Source organism: Tachypleus tridentatus, chromosome 9, assembly GCF_004210375.1.
Source record: "Tachypleus tridentatus isolate NWPU-2018 chromosome 9, ASM421037v1, whole genome shotgun sequence".
Classification (NCBI taxonomy): domain Eukaryota; kingdom Metazoa; phylum Arthropoda; class Merostomata; order Xiphosura; family Limulidae; genus Tachypleus; species Tachypleus tridentatus.
In genome coordinates, this window is record NC_134833.1 from 137,036,547 (window position 1) to 137,054,896 (window position 18,350).

General features: G+C 35.4%; 1 protein-coding gene across 4 annotated transcripts in view; it reads right to left on the minus strand.

Moving 5' to 3' along the window:
* Positions 1-18,350, minus strand: part of stan (Protocadherin-like wing polarity protein stan) — a 204,497-nt gene that overhangs the window by 71,532 nt on the left and 114,615 nt on the right. For all 4 annotated transcript variants that reach the window (XM_076457472.1, XM_076457469.1, XM_076457470.1 and 1 more), the window contains exon 5: positions 17,504-17,633. In XM_076457472.1, coding sequence (XP_076313587.1) covers positions 17,504-17,633 — 130 coding nt within the window. The remainder of the gene's footprint in view (positions 1-17,503; positions 17,634-18,350) is intronic.

The window sequence follows — 18,350 nt, forward strand, 5'->3', positions numbered from 1 at the left end:
CCATCTATTTAATTGTTTATATATCATATAAACAATTAAAAACCATTCTAATGTCAAAATAACTAGATCCAGTGTACATATACTTATTGAAACCTCAAATAAATTACTGGGTTTTACTTTATAGAATATGTATAGAAAACAACAAAAAGTAAGTAACTTTATGTAAACAAATCAAGCACCCGAAACGCTGTTGAATATCATGTTAAATTAATAAGCCTATCGTAACAAGTTATATATTTCGTATTTCATTCCTCGTGCGGAAAACTAATAACTTCTAAGTTTTACTTACATTAGCGATAAAAAAAATAAAACTCAACGTCTATGTAGTATTACAAAATATAATAATATTTATTCGTATCGTTACTTGATAAATAACATCAAATGAATACCGGTCGGAATACAATCTATGCATGAGAGTCTTTATCGAACATTATGGAAACCTCGAATGATTGTAACGAGAGTTTCAGTCCTATAATCACTTGGATGCACTATAATTAATTAATTTTTCATGGATCTTCATGATAAATTAATAAGATCGATGGTCTTGTTAGATCGGATATAAAACATTCCACACGATTAACTAATCACAAAACGCCTTACATAAAAACAAAGAAGTAAACCGAATGAACGAATTCGGTTTTTGATTTTTCATAAGCAGCTTAACGAGAAATTATGTCGAGTGATTAGGAATAAAATCACTACATGGAACCTCGAAATGAGAACTTCAAAAGTCTTGTCGATACATGAGAGATTCTTCCGAAGTAAGCATTGGACCGGAAGCGACTCCTTGTCGCCAGAAAGGCGCCCATCGTGGTTAATGTAGCAGTCAGGGTAAATACTTCTACTGCCTTCTTACTTATGTGGTTCAGCAACTCATTGTAACCGTAAGTTCAGAAATAAAATCCTATAAAACCGTTCTCCTTTTTTCAGACCTTGATTAAAGTGGACAATGTTCAAAGTATCCATCATTTCTATAAATTGTGCAGAGTATTAATTACAGTAAACAACGATAAATCTCTGTTCATTGTGAAGATTATTGTTTGTCGACATATATACGCTTAACTTTTATTCATTATGGAGAATATTAATTACAGCGGACAATGGTCAACATACACTTCGTCTCTATTCATTGTGGGCAGTACTAACTGCAGCGGACATGAATGGTCAATATACTCTATTCGTTGTGGAGGATACTGATTGCAGTGGACAGCAATCAAAGTAATTTCTATGCTGAACCGTTGAGGTCAATTTTGCTATATACCTCCACTGTACACTTTCTATACTGGTAAAATAATTCTCCATTTTAAACCATTGTAAATAAACGCGAGCATAATTTTACGTTGAATCACTGTAAGCATAAGTGATCTACGAGTACAAAAGAAACTCCTGGTCAAAGTATTATTTAGCCCACCATGGCCAGGCGGTTAGAGCGCTTGACTCGTAATCTGAGAGTCGCTGGTTTGAATCCCCGTCACACCAAATATAATCGCCTTTTCAACCGTGGAGGCGTTATAATGTTACGGTCAATCCCACCATTCGTTGGTAAAAAAGTAGCCCAAGAGTTGGCGGTGAGTGGTGATGACTAGATGCCTTCTCTCTAGTCTTATACTGCTAAATTAAGGATGGCTTGCACAGATAGCTCTCATGTAGCATTGCGTGATATTAAAAAACAAACAAACAAATATTATTCATTTTAAACCATTTTGTACAACACTATATATAAACTTATGTGGTCAGATGATCTGCAACTCCAGTGTAGACTTCTGTGGGTAATGATCAAAGTATACTTTCTTTTGAAATCATTATGAGGGAGCATTTTGCACCTTAGACAAAAAGAAAATAGCCCAGTAAAAAGCAACTTTAAAGTCTATTGTTAGTTTAAGATTTGGAGCAAGAAGTAAAGTATGGCATCAACTAATCTCCTTTAAAGTTATCTGTCGACATTTAAACTAAATTGGATATCATAAAGACATGAAAACAAACCCAACAAGTATGAAGCACAGATTAAGATTACAAAGATCACATCTAAATCTATAAAAACTGGTTGCACATAATAAATACCTGCCATCACAAACATTCAGAGTAGGAATAACTCATCCTTTAAAACAGAAAAGATTGTTTGTTTGTTTCTCAATTTTGCGCAAAGCTACACGAGGGCTATCTGCGCTAGCCGTCCCTAATTTAGCATTGTAAGACCAGCACCCACCACCGACTGTTAGGCTACTCGTTATTAACGAATAGTGGGATTGACCGTAACATTATAACGCTCCCACGGCTGGAAGGGCGAGCATGTTTGAAGTGACTAGGATTCGAACCCGCGATCATCACATTACGAGTCGAGTGCCTTAACCACCTGACCATGCCTCCAACCTCCAACAGAAAAGAAAATATGCATTACGATTTATCTTTTTGGTGTGAGTTGAATAAAAAAATGAAGTCCTTCGTGTATAAAAATATCGATCGAATCATTTTTAACTGAATAATAATTTACAATTTGTTTATTATTTGCAAAAATCATCACAGAAAATACAGAAATGGACTTTTGTCGCTGGTGGAATACACTGCCTAAACCCTCCTTGAACGAAGATTTTATTTTACATATATTGTTCATTTTGCAAAAGACGTGTAAGCACCACCAGATGGCGCTTCCATACGTCTCCTCGCAATCATCATCATAATTTTAGGTATTTAACCTTCATTTCTTTTCTTATCTTTTAGCGCCATTTCTTTCATCTCTTACAATGTAATATCTGTAACAACGTTCGTCTACTTTGTGAACAAAAGGGTGAACGTAAAAAGAAAAGAAAAAAATGATTCATCAGGAAAAACATTGTTTGTAGTTAAAGAGGCAGATATTGTTACGCGCTCGACGGACTTCACTACGTTGTTCATACGTGCACATCAGGACACTGGAAACATCGATATAATGTCACAGTAGAAGAACAAACAAAAAACCAGCACGAACATAAATGAATCTCACACGATGAAAGATAAAACGAGAACTGAAGAAATCCTACATGTTCTAGCAAATATTGCTTGCCATTTGTCTAACTGTCTGGAAAACAAAACTACCAAATAACAATAGGATTTCTAACCCGCCAAGAAAATTTCGGTCCGCAAGTACGTCATACCAACTTCCAAATTCAAGTAAAATTAACCTACCTGGGGTGCTTTTCATCACGATTCAAAATATAAACCCTAGAACTATTTGAACATTTTTCAATCATATTTTTTCATGCAAAATAAAAATACACGGTACATCCTGTAAGCCACGCTTACTCTAAATTTCCTAGTATTTCAGAACACTATGATTATTAACACTAGATTCCAGTTGAACATTATGCGTAACAACACTTATCTAAACATGTTATCATGTACCAAAATCTCACAGAAGCTGATAGTTTGTCTTACGTTCATACATATATATATTCATTTCCTTTCTATATATACACACACACACAGGTATTTTCTAATTTTATGCTATTAAGTTTCCATTTAAAATGAAGTTATTCAGTTTATTCAGTAAACTCCAGTATCAGTTTAAGTATTTAATAATTCTTTAGAAACCACTGTTCTGTACAAAGGACAACACCTTCTCAGTCACTTAAATTACACGTATAAACTTGTGAACGGATAAACAAAGTGAAATTCAGACGGATCAGACATAGACATTAGACAAATAAACAGACAGATTGCTAGAATCATACAATTATCCCTGTTTATCCAAGAATGAAGCCAGTTTAGAAGTAAATCAGTAATTATTCTAAACACTTAATAATTTTGAATTAAAATTCTTTATTCATTTCATTTATATACAGCCAGAGTAAAACATTCATTATATAACATATTGGTAGGTGTTAATCCCAGTTAACCTTAACTGTCCAACAAACTGGTAATTGCTTATTCCACTTATCTTGTGTTTTTCTTATTGCAAAGCCACATCGGGCTATCTGCTGAGCCCACTAAGGGGAATCGAACCCTTGATTGTAGCATTGTAAATCCCTAGACACCAGTTATCTTACACTATACAACATAACGGTAAGTGCTTATTCCAGTTATCTTACACTATACAATATAAAGGTAATTCCCTATTCCAGTTATCTTACGCTACACAACATAACGGCAAGTGCTTATTCCAGTTATCCTACGCTACACAACACAACGGTACGTGCTTATTTCAGTTATCTTACACTATACAACATAACGGTAAGTGCTTATTCCAGTTATCTTACACTATACAACATAACGGTAAGTGCTTATTCCAGTTATCTTACACTATACAATATAAAGGTAATTCCCTATTCCAGTTATCTTACGCTACACAACATAACGGCAAGTGCTTATTCCAGTTATCCTACGCTACACAACACAACGGTACGTGCTTATTTCAGTTATCTTACACTATACAACATAAAGGTAATTCCTTATTCCAGTTATCTTACGCTACACAACACAACGGTAAGTGCTTATTCCAGTTATCTTACGCTACACAACATAGCGGTAAGTGCTTATTCCAGTTATCTTACGCTACACAACATAGCGGTAAGTGCTTATTCCAGTTATCTTACGCTACACAACACAACGGTAAGTGCTTATTCCAGTTATCTTACGCTACACAACATAGCGGTAAGTGCTTATTCCAGTTATCTTACACTATACAACATAAAGGTAATTCCTTATTCCAGTTATCTTACACTATATAACACAACGGTAAGTGCTTATGCCAGTTAACCTTCGCCAAACACTATGCTGGTAAGCAATAACCCAGTTAACATTCACTGTATAATATAATGGTATACATATATTAACCTTTACCATCTAACCTCTACCTCTACGTGTCACGTTAGTTTCTTTTGATTTTTCAAAATAAGAGGAGCCGTAAAAGCCAAAGTTCATTTATCCAGATAGAATACTTCATTACAGTTTGCCCATTACGCTTTTGTGCACCAGGGCAGTGAGGGAGAGGTGGTACCGTGAAACCTTATAAATGATGTGAATGTTGGTATAATAAACCTAAAGTAAAGACGCAGTGTGGGATCACCTAGCCTAGAGCCAAATGCATAAACTTTATCATGAAAGTGAAAACATCGATTTAATGAAATTTCTGAATTAAGCTATTTTTGTTATATCATCAACGCTTTTAATATAAAACAAACCTCTTTAATCAACGGAGACCCTAAATTAATAAATCAACAAATATTTTTTTCCCAATTTGTAGTCTATACGTATCATTTTATAATTTCAGTACACAGGCTAATAACAACATTAGCTTTCACTTTTGTTGCTGTTGCTAAACGACGTAACATGAAAACCACTTGTAGAATGTAGGGGCCCAGCATGGCCAAGCGTGTTAAGGCGTTCGACTCGTAATCCGAGGGTCGCGGGATCGAATCCCGGTCGCACCAAACATGCTCGCCTTTTCAGACGTGGGGGCGTTATAATGTGACGGTCAATCCCACTATTCGTTGGTAAAAGAGTAGCCCAAAAGTTGGCGTTGGGTAGTGATGACTAGCTGCCTTCCCTCTAGTCTTACACTACTAAATTAGGGACGGCTAGCGCAGATAGCCCTCGAGTAGCTTTGCGCGAAATTCAAAACAAAAAAATAAACAAAGCTGGAATATAGTGATACCAAAGCGCATTGGCTTTTCCATGTATTAAAAGTTGTTAATCTATCTGATTTTTACCAATAATTATTCTATGATTACGCTACGAATGCATTCTATAAATGACCTTAATTTTGATTGGCTCATAAAATAATTTACGAAGTTTTGACTGCCTTGACTGCACTTTTCTGCCTTTAATATTGGTCCAGCTTGATTTCACAAAATGTATTTATTTCAGTTAACTATGAAATATTACGTTAGAGTATAGTATGGAGCGAGGATGATAGTACTCAACCCTTAATTTCTTGATGGGGTATACCCTAGGCTTAGATGCTGGTTAGTGCTTATCCTAGTATAACACTGTAATTGTGGACAATGCGTATAAAAATCCACGAATTATTTCTACGGGACCAGTCTTTGGAGTGGTTTAAAGCGGCTTTTTTTATAATGTACTTTTCTCGTCTTTGTTTATACTGTACTAAGAAAACAACTACGAAGATCGCATTGCGCATGAACAAAATCCACTGCTTCAAATAATAATTCGTTTCTTTCTTAGACCCAGAGCTGGGCTTTTATTAAAGAGAAAATATCCCGAAACTGTTTAAACAAACAGAGTACTTGAAAAGCATATAAATTAGTTCTTCGAAAAACGTGTCCCTCACTTGAAATGGGGAAAAATCGAACATGCAGACTAATTTACATATGTGCCATTGTGGTACAGACGTTACTTCGTTTAGGGAAAATCTGATGTAAGAGGCCGTATATAACAAACTTAACTGTAAGTTATTCAGGGTAAGTCTGTAAGTACTTATTCTAATAAAAAAATGTATAAGTAGCTGTCAGCTTCTTCTAAACACGTCACTTAAAATGAGGTTACCTTCTTTTGTGTTTTTCTTATAGCAAAGCCACATCGGGCTATCTGCTCAGCCCACCGAGGGGAATCGAACCCCTAATTTTTGCGTTGTAAATCCGGAGACATACCGCTGTACTAGCGGGGGGCACCTTCTTTTGTGTCTGCCCAATTGTAGAGAAACAAAGAGAGTACACTGCACACATTTTAAATAAAATTGGAATATACACAATATTTAGTTAAAACAATATAGAAATCTTATTACAAAATCGTACCAGATATATATGTTTAGCTACATTTCGTAAAATTAAGCAAATACAGATCAGTCATATAATCTGAAATTCAAATGTTTGTCCATTCGACCTACTCAGAAAAATTAACCTTTGGTAGAAGCGGTTTTACGTCTTTACAGTTCACAGCATTTTGTGATGTATCTCGACTCACAGGAATATCCTATACATGCTCGAAGAGTTGAAATCTTACGAGTGTTTTGACCACCTATCGGGTCAATCCCCTGTTTATAAAATAAAATGCTGACCGGTTAAGCACTTTGAGGCGGGAGTTCCCACCTATAATTCTGAAGTTAAGGCCAATTGCACCTGCGTATGATGGAACAAAGAATCATAAGATGCGGTCCTTATTATGTGTTGCATTGGTGAAACCAATCCGCAGAGCACAAAGGTTGGTAGATCCACCAATGTTTACTCCTGCCTACACTGATGTACACATCACACTCTGGTATAAAAGTGCAATAGATCTGGTTCCATATTCCTTCAAAATTAATATAAGAATGAAGCACGCCGTGTCTGTAAAAAAACAACAACAACAACACTAATCCAATGTTGTTGGTTGCCAGCATGTCTTTTGTGCCTTCCTATGAAAGGATTGCATTCCACTTTTCTCACTGCTGGTCTACAAGCGCTTATAAGTGACCTATGATTTTTGCGTACGTTTTTATATTTCTGTTATTTAATATAAGTTTGATAATGAAAAACACGAGGTCAATAATCAATTGTAGGGAATAAGTGAAACGAAGTAATTGAAAAGGAATGCTTTATCTATATGCACTCTTATAATGATATTTGCGATTTGTAAGAATGCCGATACAATAAGATAGCCAAATAAAGGTTTTAAACATTACTAGTGTAACCTTGAAGATTTACAGATCGTGAATGGTGTGGTGATTAGGGCTCTCGACTCGCAATCTGCGGATAGCATTTTCGAGACCCGTCACCGAACATGTTTGCTCTTTCAGTAGTGAGAACATCGTAATGTGACGGCCAATCTCACATTTCGTTGGCAGATATTAAAATTGGGTGGTGTTGACTAGTTCCCTTCTTTCTAATATCTCACTTTTAAAGTAGAGACAGCGAACTCAGATGGCCATCTGGTAGATAAATTGCGCGAATTTATACAAACAAGCAATCACTGATCACGAGGAGGAGAACTCAAGATTATTAAAGAATTTTCTACACTTTATACAGGAATATGAAGTTAGAACATTAAATTGACGAGGATTGTAACATGTTTTCGAATTTTGCGCAAAGCTACACGAGGGCTATTTGCGCTGGGCGTCCCAGATTTAGCAGTGTAAGACTAGAAGGAAGGCAGCTAGTCATCACCACCCACCGTCAACTCTTGAGCTACTCTTTTATCAAAGAATAGTGGGATTTACCGTGACCTTATAACGTCCCCACGGTTAAAAAGGCGATTATGTTTGGTGTGACGGGGATTCAAACCAACGACCCTATTCACAAGGGATATGAAATGAAATGTGCACATACTATTATATAACATATTGTGAAACACCTTTTAGGGTTAGACGTCAGACGAATATTAGCCACTTTAATCGTCTTCGAGAAACTCACATACAAATAGCATCATTTACGATAACAAATAAATGACATCATTGAGGATTTGACGTTTGAACTTGAACTAAGCGTCTTATGTACCAATAACTGAAACTCGGGAGCATTTTATCAGACAAGTCAGATTTGATCTGGTATTCTCTGTGTAAAGAGTGTTCAAATAAAACCATTGGCGTCACGTTTATATTAACGTCTTTCGCAAATAGCAGGAGTCGCTCACGTACCGTGAAGAGGTATTTGTGAGTAAAATAACAAGGACGTTATGTATGCACTCATTAATATTTATTACCCGAATCGTAACTGTGTTTCGTGGCGCTGCAGTGTGCAGATAAATTTAATAAAATCTTTAAGGGAAAGAATGAGTGGATTGTTAGTGTTCTAACCAGGCTGTACCATTACAGCACATTCAAACAGTACAGTTGACTTTAAATTTTAAGTTCGCGCTTCAATCACCACCTGAGATTTAAGCCTAAAACTTATTTTCTCGTATGGAAAGAAAATTCCTTTTCTTTTTTTTTCAATTTTGTATTCTGAACACAAAAAGGTAAAAAAGTAGGCTTGCTGAATGATTTGTTTCAAAATGTTCGCGTAAAGCTACACACAAGGCTTGTTGCATAAACATGTTTCTAAGTTTTTACTGATAAACTACATAAAAGGAAGCAGGCTGCTAGTCAGCAGGACCCCCTGCTAACAAGTATTCAACTACTCCTACCTGTCCTAACTGTAAAATTTGACTTATGCTCTTGTAGACTTTCCAAATCACTAAAGTGCGGGGCACGTATTTGCGGCAACGTGCCTTTAACCAGGAACTCTCAAAATTACAATCCGATCAGACTAACCACACTCGGCTGATCAGACTTCTAAAGATAAGACTTGGGCAAAAATCAACAGGAGCAACCGACTGACGAATTGTTTGTTCTATGGATTGTATATAAACTGTATAAATAAGTCCGATGACAAAATGTTAATACTGTAAGTTAACCACTATCTCCCAAAATTCTAGTTAAACTAATGTTTTCAAAATGGCTTAAAAGTTGTTATCCGCAACAAATGTTTTCAATTACTTCAATAAAATAAAATAAATCAAAATACACGTTGATTAAAATTAAAAGTATAATCAATCAGTAAATATCCCAATAAATATTGTACATATTTTAACGTCATGACATTAACAAAAAATATCAAACATATTTTCAACAAGTGCACCATCTGGTGAGTGACTGTTTGTTTGTTTTTTTAATTTCGCGCAAAGCTACTCGAGGGCTATCTGCGCTAGCTGTCCCTAATTTAGCAGTGTAAGACTAGAAGGGAGGCAGCTAGTCATCACCACTCACCGCCAACTCTTGGGCTACTCTTTTACCAACGTATATTGGGATTGACCGTAACATTATAAACGCCCCCACGGCTGAAAGGGCGAGCATGTTTGGTGTGACCGGGAGTCGAACCTGCGCCCCTCGGATTACGAGTCGCATGCCTTAACACGCTTGGCCATGCCGGGCCTCTGGTGAGTGATGCACTACTTTTAGTGTATTATATCTTTATGTGTTCCAAGAACAATGACGTTTTTTATTAATCACTTCAAGTGATATTACTAGATGTATGCTATTGCTTTTGTTTCAGAATTTTCAAGCAAAGCTATACAAAGAGATAGACTAGAAAAAAAGGCATCTCATTAACAGTGTCCACCGTCAGTTCATAGGCTACTCTTGTCTGACTGAATAACCGGGTTTGATGGTCATTCTTATAGAAGAACCCCGGACACCAATGTGAGAAGCACGTTTCTGCAAGAAAGGGACGCGAACCACGAATTCACAGTCCTAGCAGACTGATTACTAGATCCTCTAGAGAAATCATAAACGCATTAACTAATGCTGAAGGGTGCACGACCATGGATCGTTACTATAGATTTGCACATTTTTTAACTGTCTTCTCGTTTGGTCACAGGCGACACAAAAATTGACATTGTATCCTGTTTTTTAGTCATCAAATTAGGGGCGAAACAAAAAAGTGATATTTAAAACGATGCAGGAAAAGAATATCTTTCTAACCCAGAACAGTGTGATTGAAAGTAGGTTTTCTCGCCAAGAAAAGCTTTCAAGTCAGCCTGGCATTGTTCCCAACAAAAGGAAAATAGTTTGTAGGACGTACTATTCTAATCGATTGCCGCCACTGTTTCCACGACATGACATCACGAGGGAAGACAGGAATGCCGAACGCACGTGTCGCAGCTACCACGCCCCCTACACTCATCTTTGCAGTATTGTTACTCTATCCAGTTAGCTACAGGGGTCGTAGGAGCTATAAATGGCGTTATCTATTGTTTATGGTTCGACACGGCAGATTGAAGGTTTATAATAGACTGAACGCAGGACTTCATTCACTTGATGGAATAGGTTTTATATGGACCTTCATTTGTAGAGTTCTCTATCTAATAGGGTTTTCTTAGTGATGTGGACGCTGATGACGACAGGCACTTTGTAACTTGAGCTCAACCGATAGGAGGAAAAAGAGAAAAATTATTGATAAAATGACCCGTAACAGAAATCGATAAGTACGATTATTTTTGGGAAAGAAAAATCTCACGTTGTTTTCTTCGAAATAGTTTAACGTACCGACTAGATATACGTGGTTTTTATATATACATATATGTATTTTAGATTCATCGTTCAAATACAACAGTTGTAGCATATACATTTTACACTTAACATGGCTAGAGTATTCAATATAAATATCACGACATTGCTTCCGTTAAATATTAGGTATTGTGGTTACTTTAGTGATCCGTTGTTCGATCAATCGATGGACGTGCTCTCAGAGAGCATCATTTACATGGAAATGAACTTTGGGCGCCTAAGCCAATTTCCTTAAGCTGTACCAGCCTGGTAGCCGTTAGGTAAATATTCTCCAACTAAGGACGTTTACAAGCAAAGCGTCTTCTTGCTGATAATCGTGGGCGAAAACGTTAGCATTAACAATATGTTTTTGAATAAAACGAAAATTTTGTGTGCGTGTTTGTGTGAAAATACAACAGACCATGATTTAAATAACGATATGTTATAATAATGGATTAAAAATGAACCACGATTCACATTCAGTAAAGCCTGCGTAGTAAATACTGCTTTGAAACCATTTTGGTGACTTGTACAACATGTAATAAGTAGTGGACTTTACGACAAGTGTGTTTATATGTTGGTGACTTGTACACCATGTAATAAGTAGTGGACTTTACGACAAGTGTGTTTATGTTAGTGACTTGTACACCATGTAATAAGTAGTGGACTTTACGACAAGTGTGTTTATATTTTGGTGACTTGTACACCATGTAAAACGTAGTAGACTTTACAACAACTCTGTTTATATGTTGGTGACTTGTACACTATATAATAAGTAGTGGACTTTACGTCAAGTGTGTTTATATGTTAGTGACTTGTACACCATATAATAAGTAATGGACTTTACGACAAGTGTGTTTATATGTTAGTGACTTGTACACCATATAATAAGTAATGGACTTTACGACAAGTGTGTTTATATGTTGGTGACTTGTACACCATGTAAAAAGTAGTAGACTTTATGACAGCTGTGTTTATATGTTAGTGACTTGTACACCATGTAATAAGTAGTAGACTTTATGACAGCTGTGTTTATGTTAGTGACTTGTACACCATGTAATAAGTAGTGGACTTTACGACAAGTGTTCATATGTTGGTGACTTGTACACCATGTAATAAGTAGTGGACTTTACGACAAGTGTGTTTATGTTAGTGACTTGTACACCATGTAATAAGTGGTGGACTTTACGACAAGTGTGTTTATATTTTGGTGACTTGTACACCATGTAATAAGTAATGGACTTTACGACAAGTGTTTATATGTTGGTGACTTGTACACCATGTAAAAAGTAGTAGACTTTATGACAGCTGTGTTTATATGTTGGTGACTTGTACACCATGTAATAAGTAGTAGACTTTATGACAGCTGTGTTTATATGTTGGTGACTTGTACACCATGTAATAAGTAGTAGACTTTATGACAGCTGTGTTTATGTTAGTGACTTGTACACCATGTAATAAGTAGTAGACTTTATGACAGCTGTGTTTATGTTAGTGACTTGTACACCGTGTAATAAGTAGTGGACTCTACGACAACTGTGTTTATATGTTGGTGACTTGTACACCATGTAATAAGTAGTGGACTTTACAACAACTGTGCTTACAAATTTGGGCGATGCTTGTCTTGGCTGAATGTCTTCTGCTGATTTCCCAGACACATTGATTGAGTTTATTGTAGTTAATGAATAAGTTGTCTTTACCATGGTTCATCAGTTCAAAATTTGGGACGTAAATGGCTTTGCGTTAAATTTCTTAAACAAAAAACCTTTCAATACATGAACAAACACTGGGCTCCTCTTTTTACATGCTGAATATAAACACTGCCGTACTTTGCAGCGTATTTAATATTTTTCGTTTTGTGTTTTATATTTCACGCGAAGCTACACGAGGGCTATCTGCGTTAGTCGTCCCTAATTTAGCAGTGTAAGACAAGAGAGAAGGCAACTAGTCATTTCCACTCACCGCCAACTCTTGGGCTACTCTTTTATCAACGAATAGTGGGATTACCAGTAACATTATAATGCCTCACGGCTGAAAGGGCGAGCATGTTTGGTGTGACGGGGATTCAAACCTAGGACCCTAAGATTACGAGTCTAGGGCCTTAACCACTTGGTCATACCAGGCCTTCTTCATTTTTTAAACACATCACTGTAAAGTGAATTCAAAAGCTACAATGTCCGATACTTGAGAATTTCGTGGAATTTATATACATCACGTTTCACTATTCCACATCAATTAGCTTTGGAAAGTGATCGACATATTTGTACCTATTATTGTGGTTACATCTGACGTTGCTACATCTCTTACCTATTACTTCTCTTATTCAGTATTATTCTTCTGAACAATGTTATGTGATTAAGGTTGAAACGACACCTGTGTAAATTTTCAGTAACACTGATGTATTACAGAAAAAAACAACTTTTAATAGTACACAAATAAATATTTAAAAAATGAGACTTTCCCAGAATCAAAATAACAAAACAAAATATATTTTACTTAATAATTTACTGTATAAAATTAAATATCGTGAGACTGCGGGGCATTCTTACTTTTTAAATATTTATTAAGTACGATTAAACCTTGTTTTTCTATAAATTATTTTATACATTTGTATGCTATATGATTATTGTAACGGCAGTATAAAAAAGCTGTGATTAAAAGATTACCATTCAGCTGATCAGACCAAAGCCTAAAGATTGCTACTATTGATCAGATTGTTCTGATCAGGATTCAGATTTCTAAAGCTAATCTAAAATACAATCCTCTTACTTTTCTGATTGCTGTTCGGAGTTCTAGAGTTAAGCCTAAGCTTTACCTACGTACTGTTTTGATCATTATTTGGAGTTTATAACTAGGCCTAAGTCTTATACACTTATCGTTTTAATTATCATTCGATCTTTTGTAGGTAAGCCAAATTAAATAAAACTCACTTAGTGTGTTATAATAATAACGAAACTTGACAACCAATATGTATTTTCAACTTTCGTTGTATTTCGTATTATTCGAAATGAAATATTTTAATGCTTAATGTTATAATTAATTATATTTGACATGAGACATTATTATCAAGCCTGTTAATTTTTACACAACATTCTATATTGAGTGAAATACATTGTTTGCAATTGATACGGAGAACATGGTGTGTTTTAAGTAATATTATACAGTCTTTCTATTCTTAAGAAACTCTCAGAAACAGAACAAAGTGAGTAGTGTTAAAATATAATGGGCCTAATACTAATGTATTGTGACAAGTATAATTAATTATAATCATGCTTCGCCATGATATTTAAATAATGAAATAGCACATTCCTCCATTCACTCTTTTAATAACTTATTCTGCTTACTTTAAAAGTCTAACTTTAACAGACATATTATTATATCCTTATAACAAATGTATTATGAAATTAACAGCTTGTTCAGTTATTACAGTATAACTATTAATAAACTTTCAACAATGTTAACTGCTTTCCTTCCTTTGCTTTTGTAATTAATAATATTTGAGAAATATGTTTTTGTCTGTTTCAAATATTTGAAACAGTATATTTCATATACTTTATTAAACTATTGAAAACTACCATAATCAAGCATGTTTGATCGATAAACATGACAACTGTTTATATATAGTTTATACAGGAATATGCGGATCCCTATGAGATGAAGGGTATGAATTTTTGTATGAGAATTTTATGAGAAGAATTAGCATATTTTATGCCCAAATTCTGAACTTTAATAACATAATTCAAACAGTTAGACAAAGGAAATCAATGGAATAGTTTCGTGCTAAACATACTGATTAAGAAAGGGCCATTGATTTTTTATTTACAGAAGCTCACTAATGACTTCAGATAATTCAGAACTCTGAAGCTTGACAGGAGACGAGTTGAACTTTCTCAGAAACTCATCAATGACGTAATGTGATTCAGGACCCTGAATTTTGATTGGTGACGAGTCGAACTTTTTTTATAAACTCACCAATAAAGTAAGCTGTTCTAGAACTCTGAAGATTGATTGGTGACAAGTCGAACGTTCTCAAAATCTCACCAATGAAGTAAGATGATTCTGAACTATGAAGCATGACAGTAGACGATTCGAACTTCAAGTTGTCAGTACATATACTATAAGTAAATAAAGGCGACAGAATACAGTCTATGTGTTCTGAAGTCTGGTAAACTCGTACTCTACTTGTTATAGGAATTCTTCCTGTAAGTTTCGTCCGTAACCGAATTTTCTGATGAAAATTCTATTAGTACAAAGGGACATTAATGTACTGTATCTGTCTGTCTTTGACCCACTACATTCCCTACCCTCATCTCTATTTTCTATTTTTTCATGTTTTTCGAGCATAATATATTGTATGGAATGACTCATTTCTTAGAAGAAACCCGTATTTTATCGCATAGCAGAAAGATAACGTTTACTATATAACAATATCAATATTTCGTGGACACGGTCTAAAACACTTGTCTCTGATGCTGAATCAGCGGATAGTTCGGTGGCAGCGAAAACTCCACGCCTTAACGGCTGTATCAGTCATCGATCCATACGCATTCAACGTACACTGTACGGCACCACAGTGAAAAATGTGGAAGTTCAGGCATACCATAGGAGAGGGGAAGCTGCTCCTGAGGCGGCGCCCCTCTCCTTTAATTCCTGCTTTGCTGCAAGTCTTTCTAAACAGGTGCTGAAGACAAAGCAATTCCCTCTAGGCACTCAAGCTAATAGAGCTGAAAGGATTAAAGATCCACCTTCTTCGGAGCAGCCAGTAATCCCTGGAGGATTCGCTGGTACTCCACCGTTAGGCTTGGACAGCATTTCTAAATCAAAATCTCCAAGTAAAGACATAAACCTTCCGAGGAATTATTGTTGTTGTTTTTTTTTCGCGGTTGAAGGAAATAAGGGGAAAATTCAGTGTCGCAGAAAACGAATATTGCTCCAGGATATTATCACTGCTTCTGAACTCCAGGCAAAACAAAAAACGTGACTGCTTTTATAACCAAATATAAATAGAGAAGTAACTTCATTTTCTGAGGCTCGCACAAAGTTAATTCTACCATTTCATATCATTAGTTGGCTGGCAACATTACTTAAAGCAATACAGCGTCTACGTTATTACGTTTAACATTTAATAACTCAGCCAAGTATGGAAGGACTCTTGTTCGTTTAGATTAACACGACTGTTTTCAGTCGTAGCGTTCAACAAAACATATTTTGTATAATAATAACGAAAGAATATAAATTTAATCTACAAGTCAAAATTAATATTGAAAACATTTCAAAACTCACGGTAGTGACTGCACTAAAAAATTATCATATTATATAACTCCAGTCCACAGAATATGCTGGCTTCAAGACTATAATAAATGATACAACTTCTGGACTCTAAGCTACCAGTAGGGATCCTGGGTTTATATGGACCTTTTGTGTTTTTTAAACAGATTTCTATAAACTCTATGCACCAACTTGTGGCTTGTTATTACAAGATTTTAAAGAACATACGAGCTACACAAAAATTTAAACAAAATGACGTCAATATTGAAATTAATTATAGTGAGTGCTTTTGGATTTCATAGATAATTTGTAAGGGAGATGGTTGATTCCAGCAATTTTTCTCGGCAGATTTTACACTGAGAATGCAACAGACTAACGCATAAATATTATTCAATGAGCCCTATCTATAGTGAACGGTACACTAACAAATCAGTAAAGTTAAAGTTAAATAAAGAAAACATATTACTGGAAAATCTCAAATGTGTTTTAGATCACTGGGAATGTTTTCACAATTCTACATTAAATACAGAACTAGTTTCGAAGCCATACGTTTACAACGGAAACATTTTCAAAAACTTAAGAATATATCACAGAACTAGTTTTAGAGCTTTAAAATACAACTCGAAACTAGTTCCAGAACTATAGAATACAATACAGAAATAACTTCAGAACTGTCAAATTTAACACAGGACTAGCTTCATAACCGTAGAATATAACACAGAACTAGCTTCAAACTATAGAATATAAACTAGCTTCTGAACTGTAGAATATAAAATAGGAGTAACTTCAAACTATAAAATATAACATAAAACTTCCTTCTACCTGTAGCATATAACACAGGACAAGCTTCAAATTATAGAATATAACACAGAACCAGCTTCAAAACTATAGAATGTTATATAGAAGTAGCTTCAGAAGTCTATAATTTAAAAAATAATTCATAACTCACTTTAAAAATGTAAAATATAACACAAACTTGTTTCAGTGATCAATAATATAACAGAAAACTAGTTTCTGTAGCCTACATCGTAGCACAGAATTAATTTTTGAAATCAAAAGTATAAAACAGAATTAATTTCAGAAGTCTAGGTCAAGAAACATAAATATTTACCAACTGTAAGATTAGAAATAGAGCCAAAACAATTGAACACAATTCTCGAGTGCCCATTTGAGGTTTTCACTGTTAATACCAGCTAAATTAAAACTATATTATGTTGTAATTTAGAAAGAGAAACTATCTCTTTGCATAATACAGTAGGAATACAGCATTACCCTGATGCTGTAGTAACATGATTACAAAACCTACCAGTGAAACCTTCCTGGCAGACGCAAGTGTAACCTCCTTCTTTGCGAATACACCTGCCGTTTTTCCCACACGGGCTGGAGTAGCATAGGTTGACCTCAGTGTCACACTCATACTTGTAGTTCATTCCTGGAATAAATCGATTCACAACACGCCGTTTTATTCAAGATCTCTTTCTTGGAGAACAGTAATAATAATAAGACGTTTGGCTAAAGAAAATAGCTTTGGGTTCGTTCGTTTGAACGCCCTCTTTAGTTTACATCTAGCTCTACATCTAAATTCCTTTAATATATATATATATATATTACGAATTAGGTTAATAGTAACGTAAGTGGATAATTCTTATTTTTGCTATCATTCAGTCTTCTTCTAGGCCATTTTTTAAAGCCACACTTTACATTAGAATCACAATGTACTAACATAGCACCACCAGGGTAAACATTGTTTGTTTGTTTGTTTTTGAATTTCGCACAAAGCTACTCGAGGCCTATCTGTGCTAACCGTCCCTAATTTAGTAGTGTAAGACTAGAGGGAAGGCAGCTAGTCATCACCACCCACCGCCAACTCTTGGGCTACTCTTTTACCAACGAATAGTGGGATTGACCGTCACATAATAACGTCCCCATGGCTGAAAGGGCGAGCATGTTTGGCGCTACAGGGATGCGAACCCGCGGCTCTCAGATTACGAGTCGTACGTCTTAACACGCTTGGCCATATCGGGCCTCCAAGGTAAACATTTTCTCGAAATTTGGGTTACACCTCTTCTCGGTCGTTAGAAAGAATTTAAATACACAACTTTAAAAATTTAAATATATCAATAATACAGCTTATACACCTAATGGACAC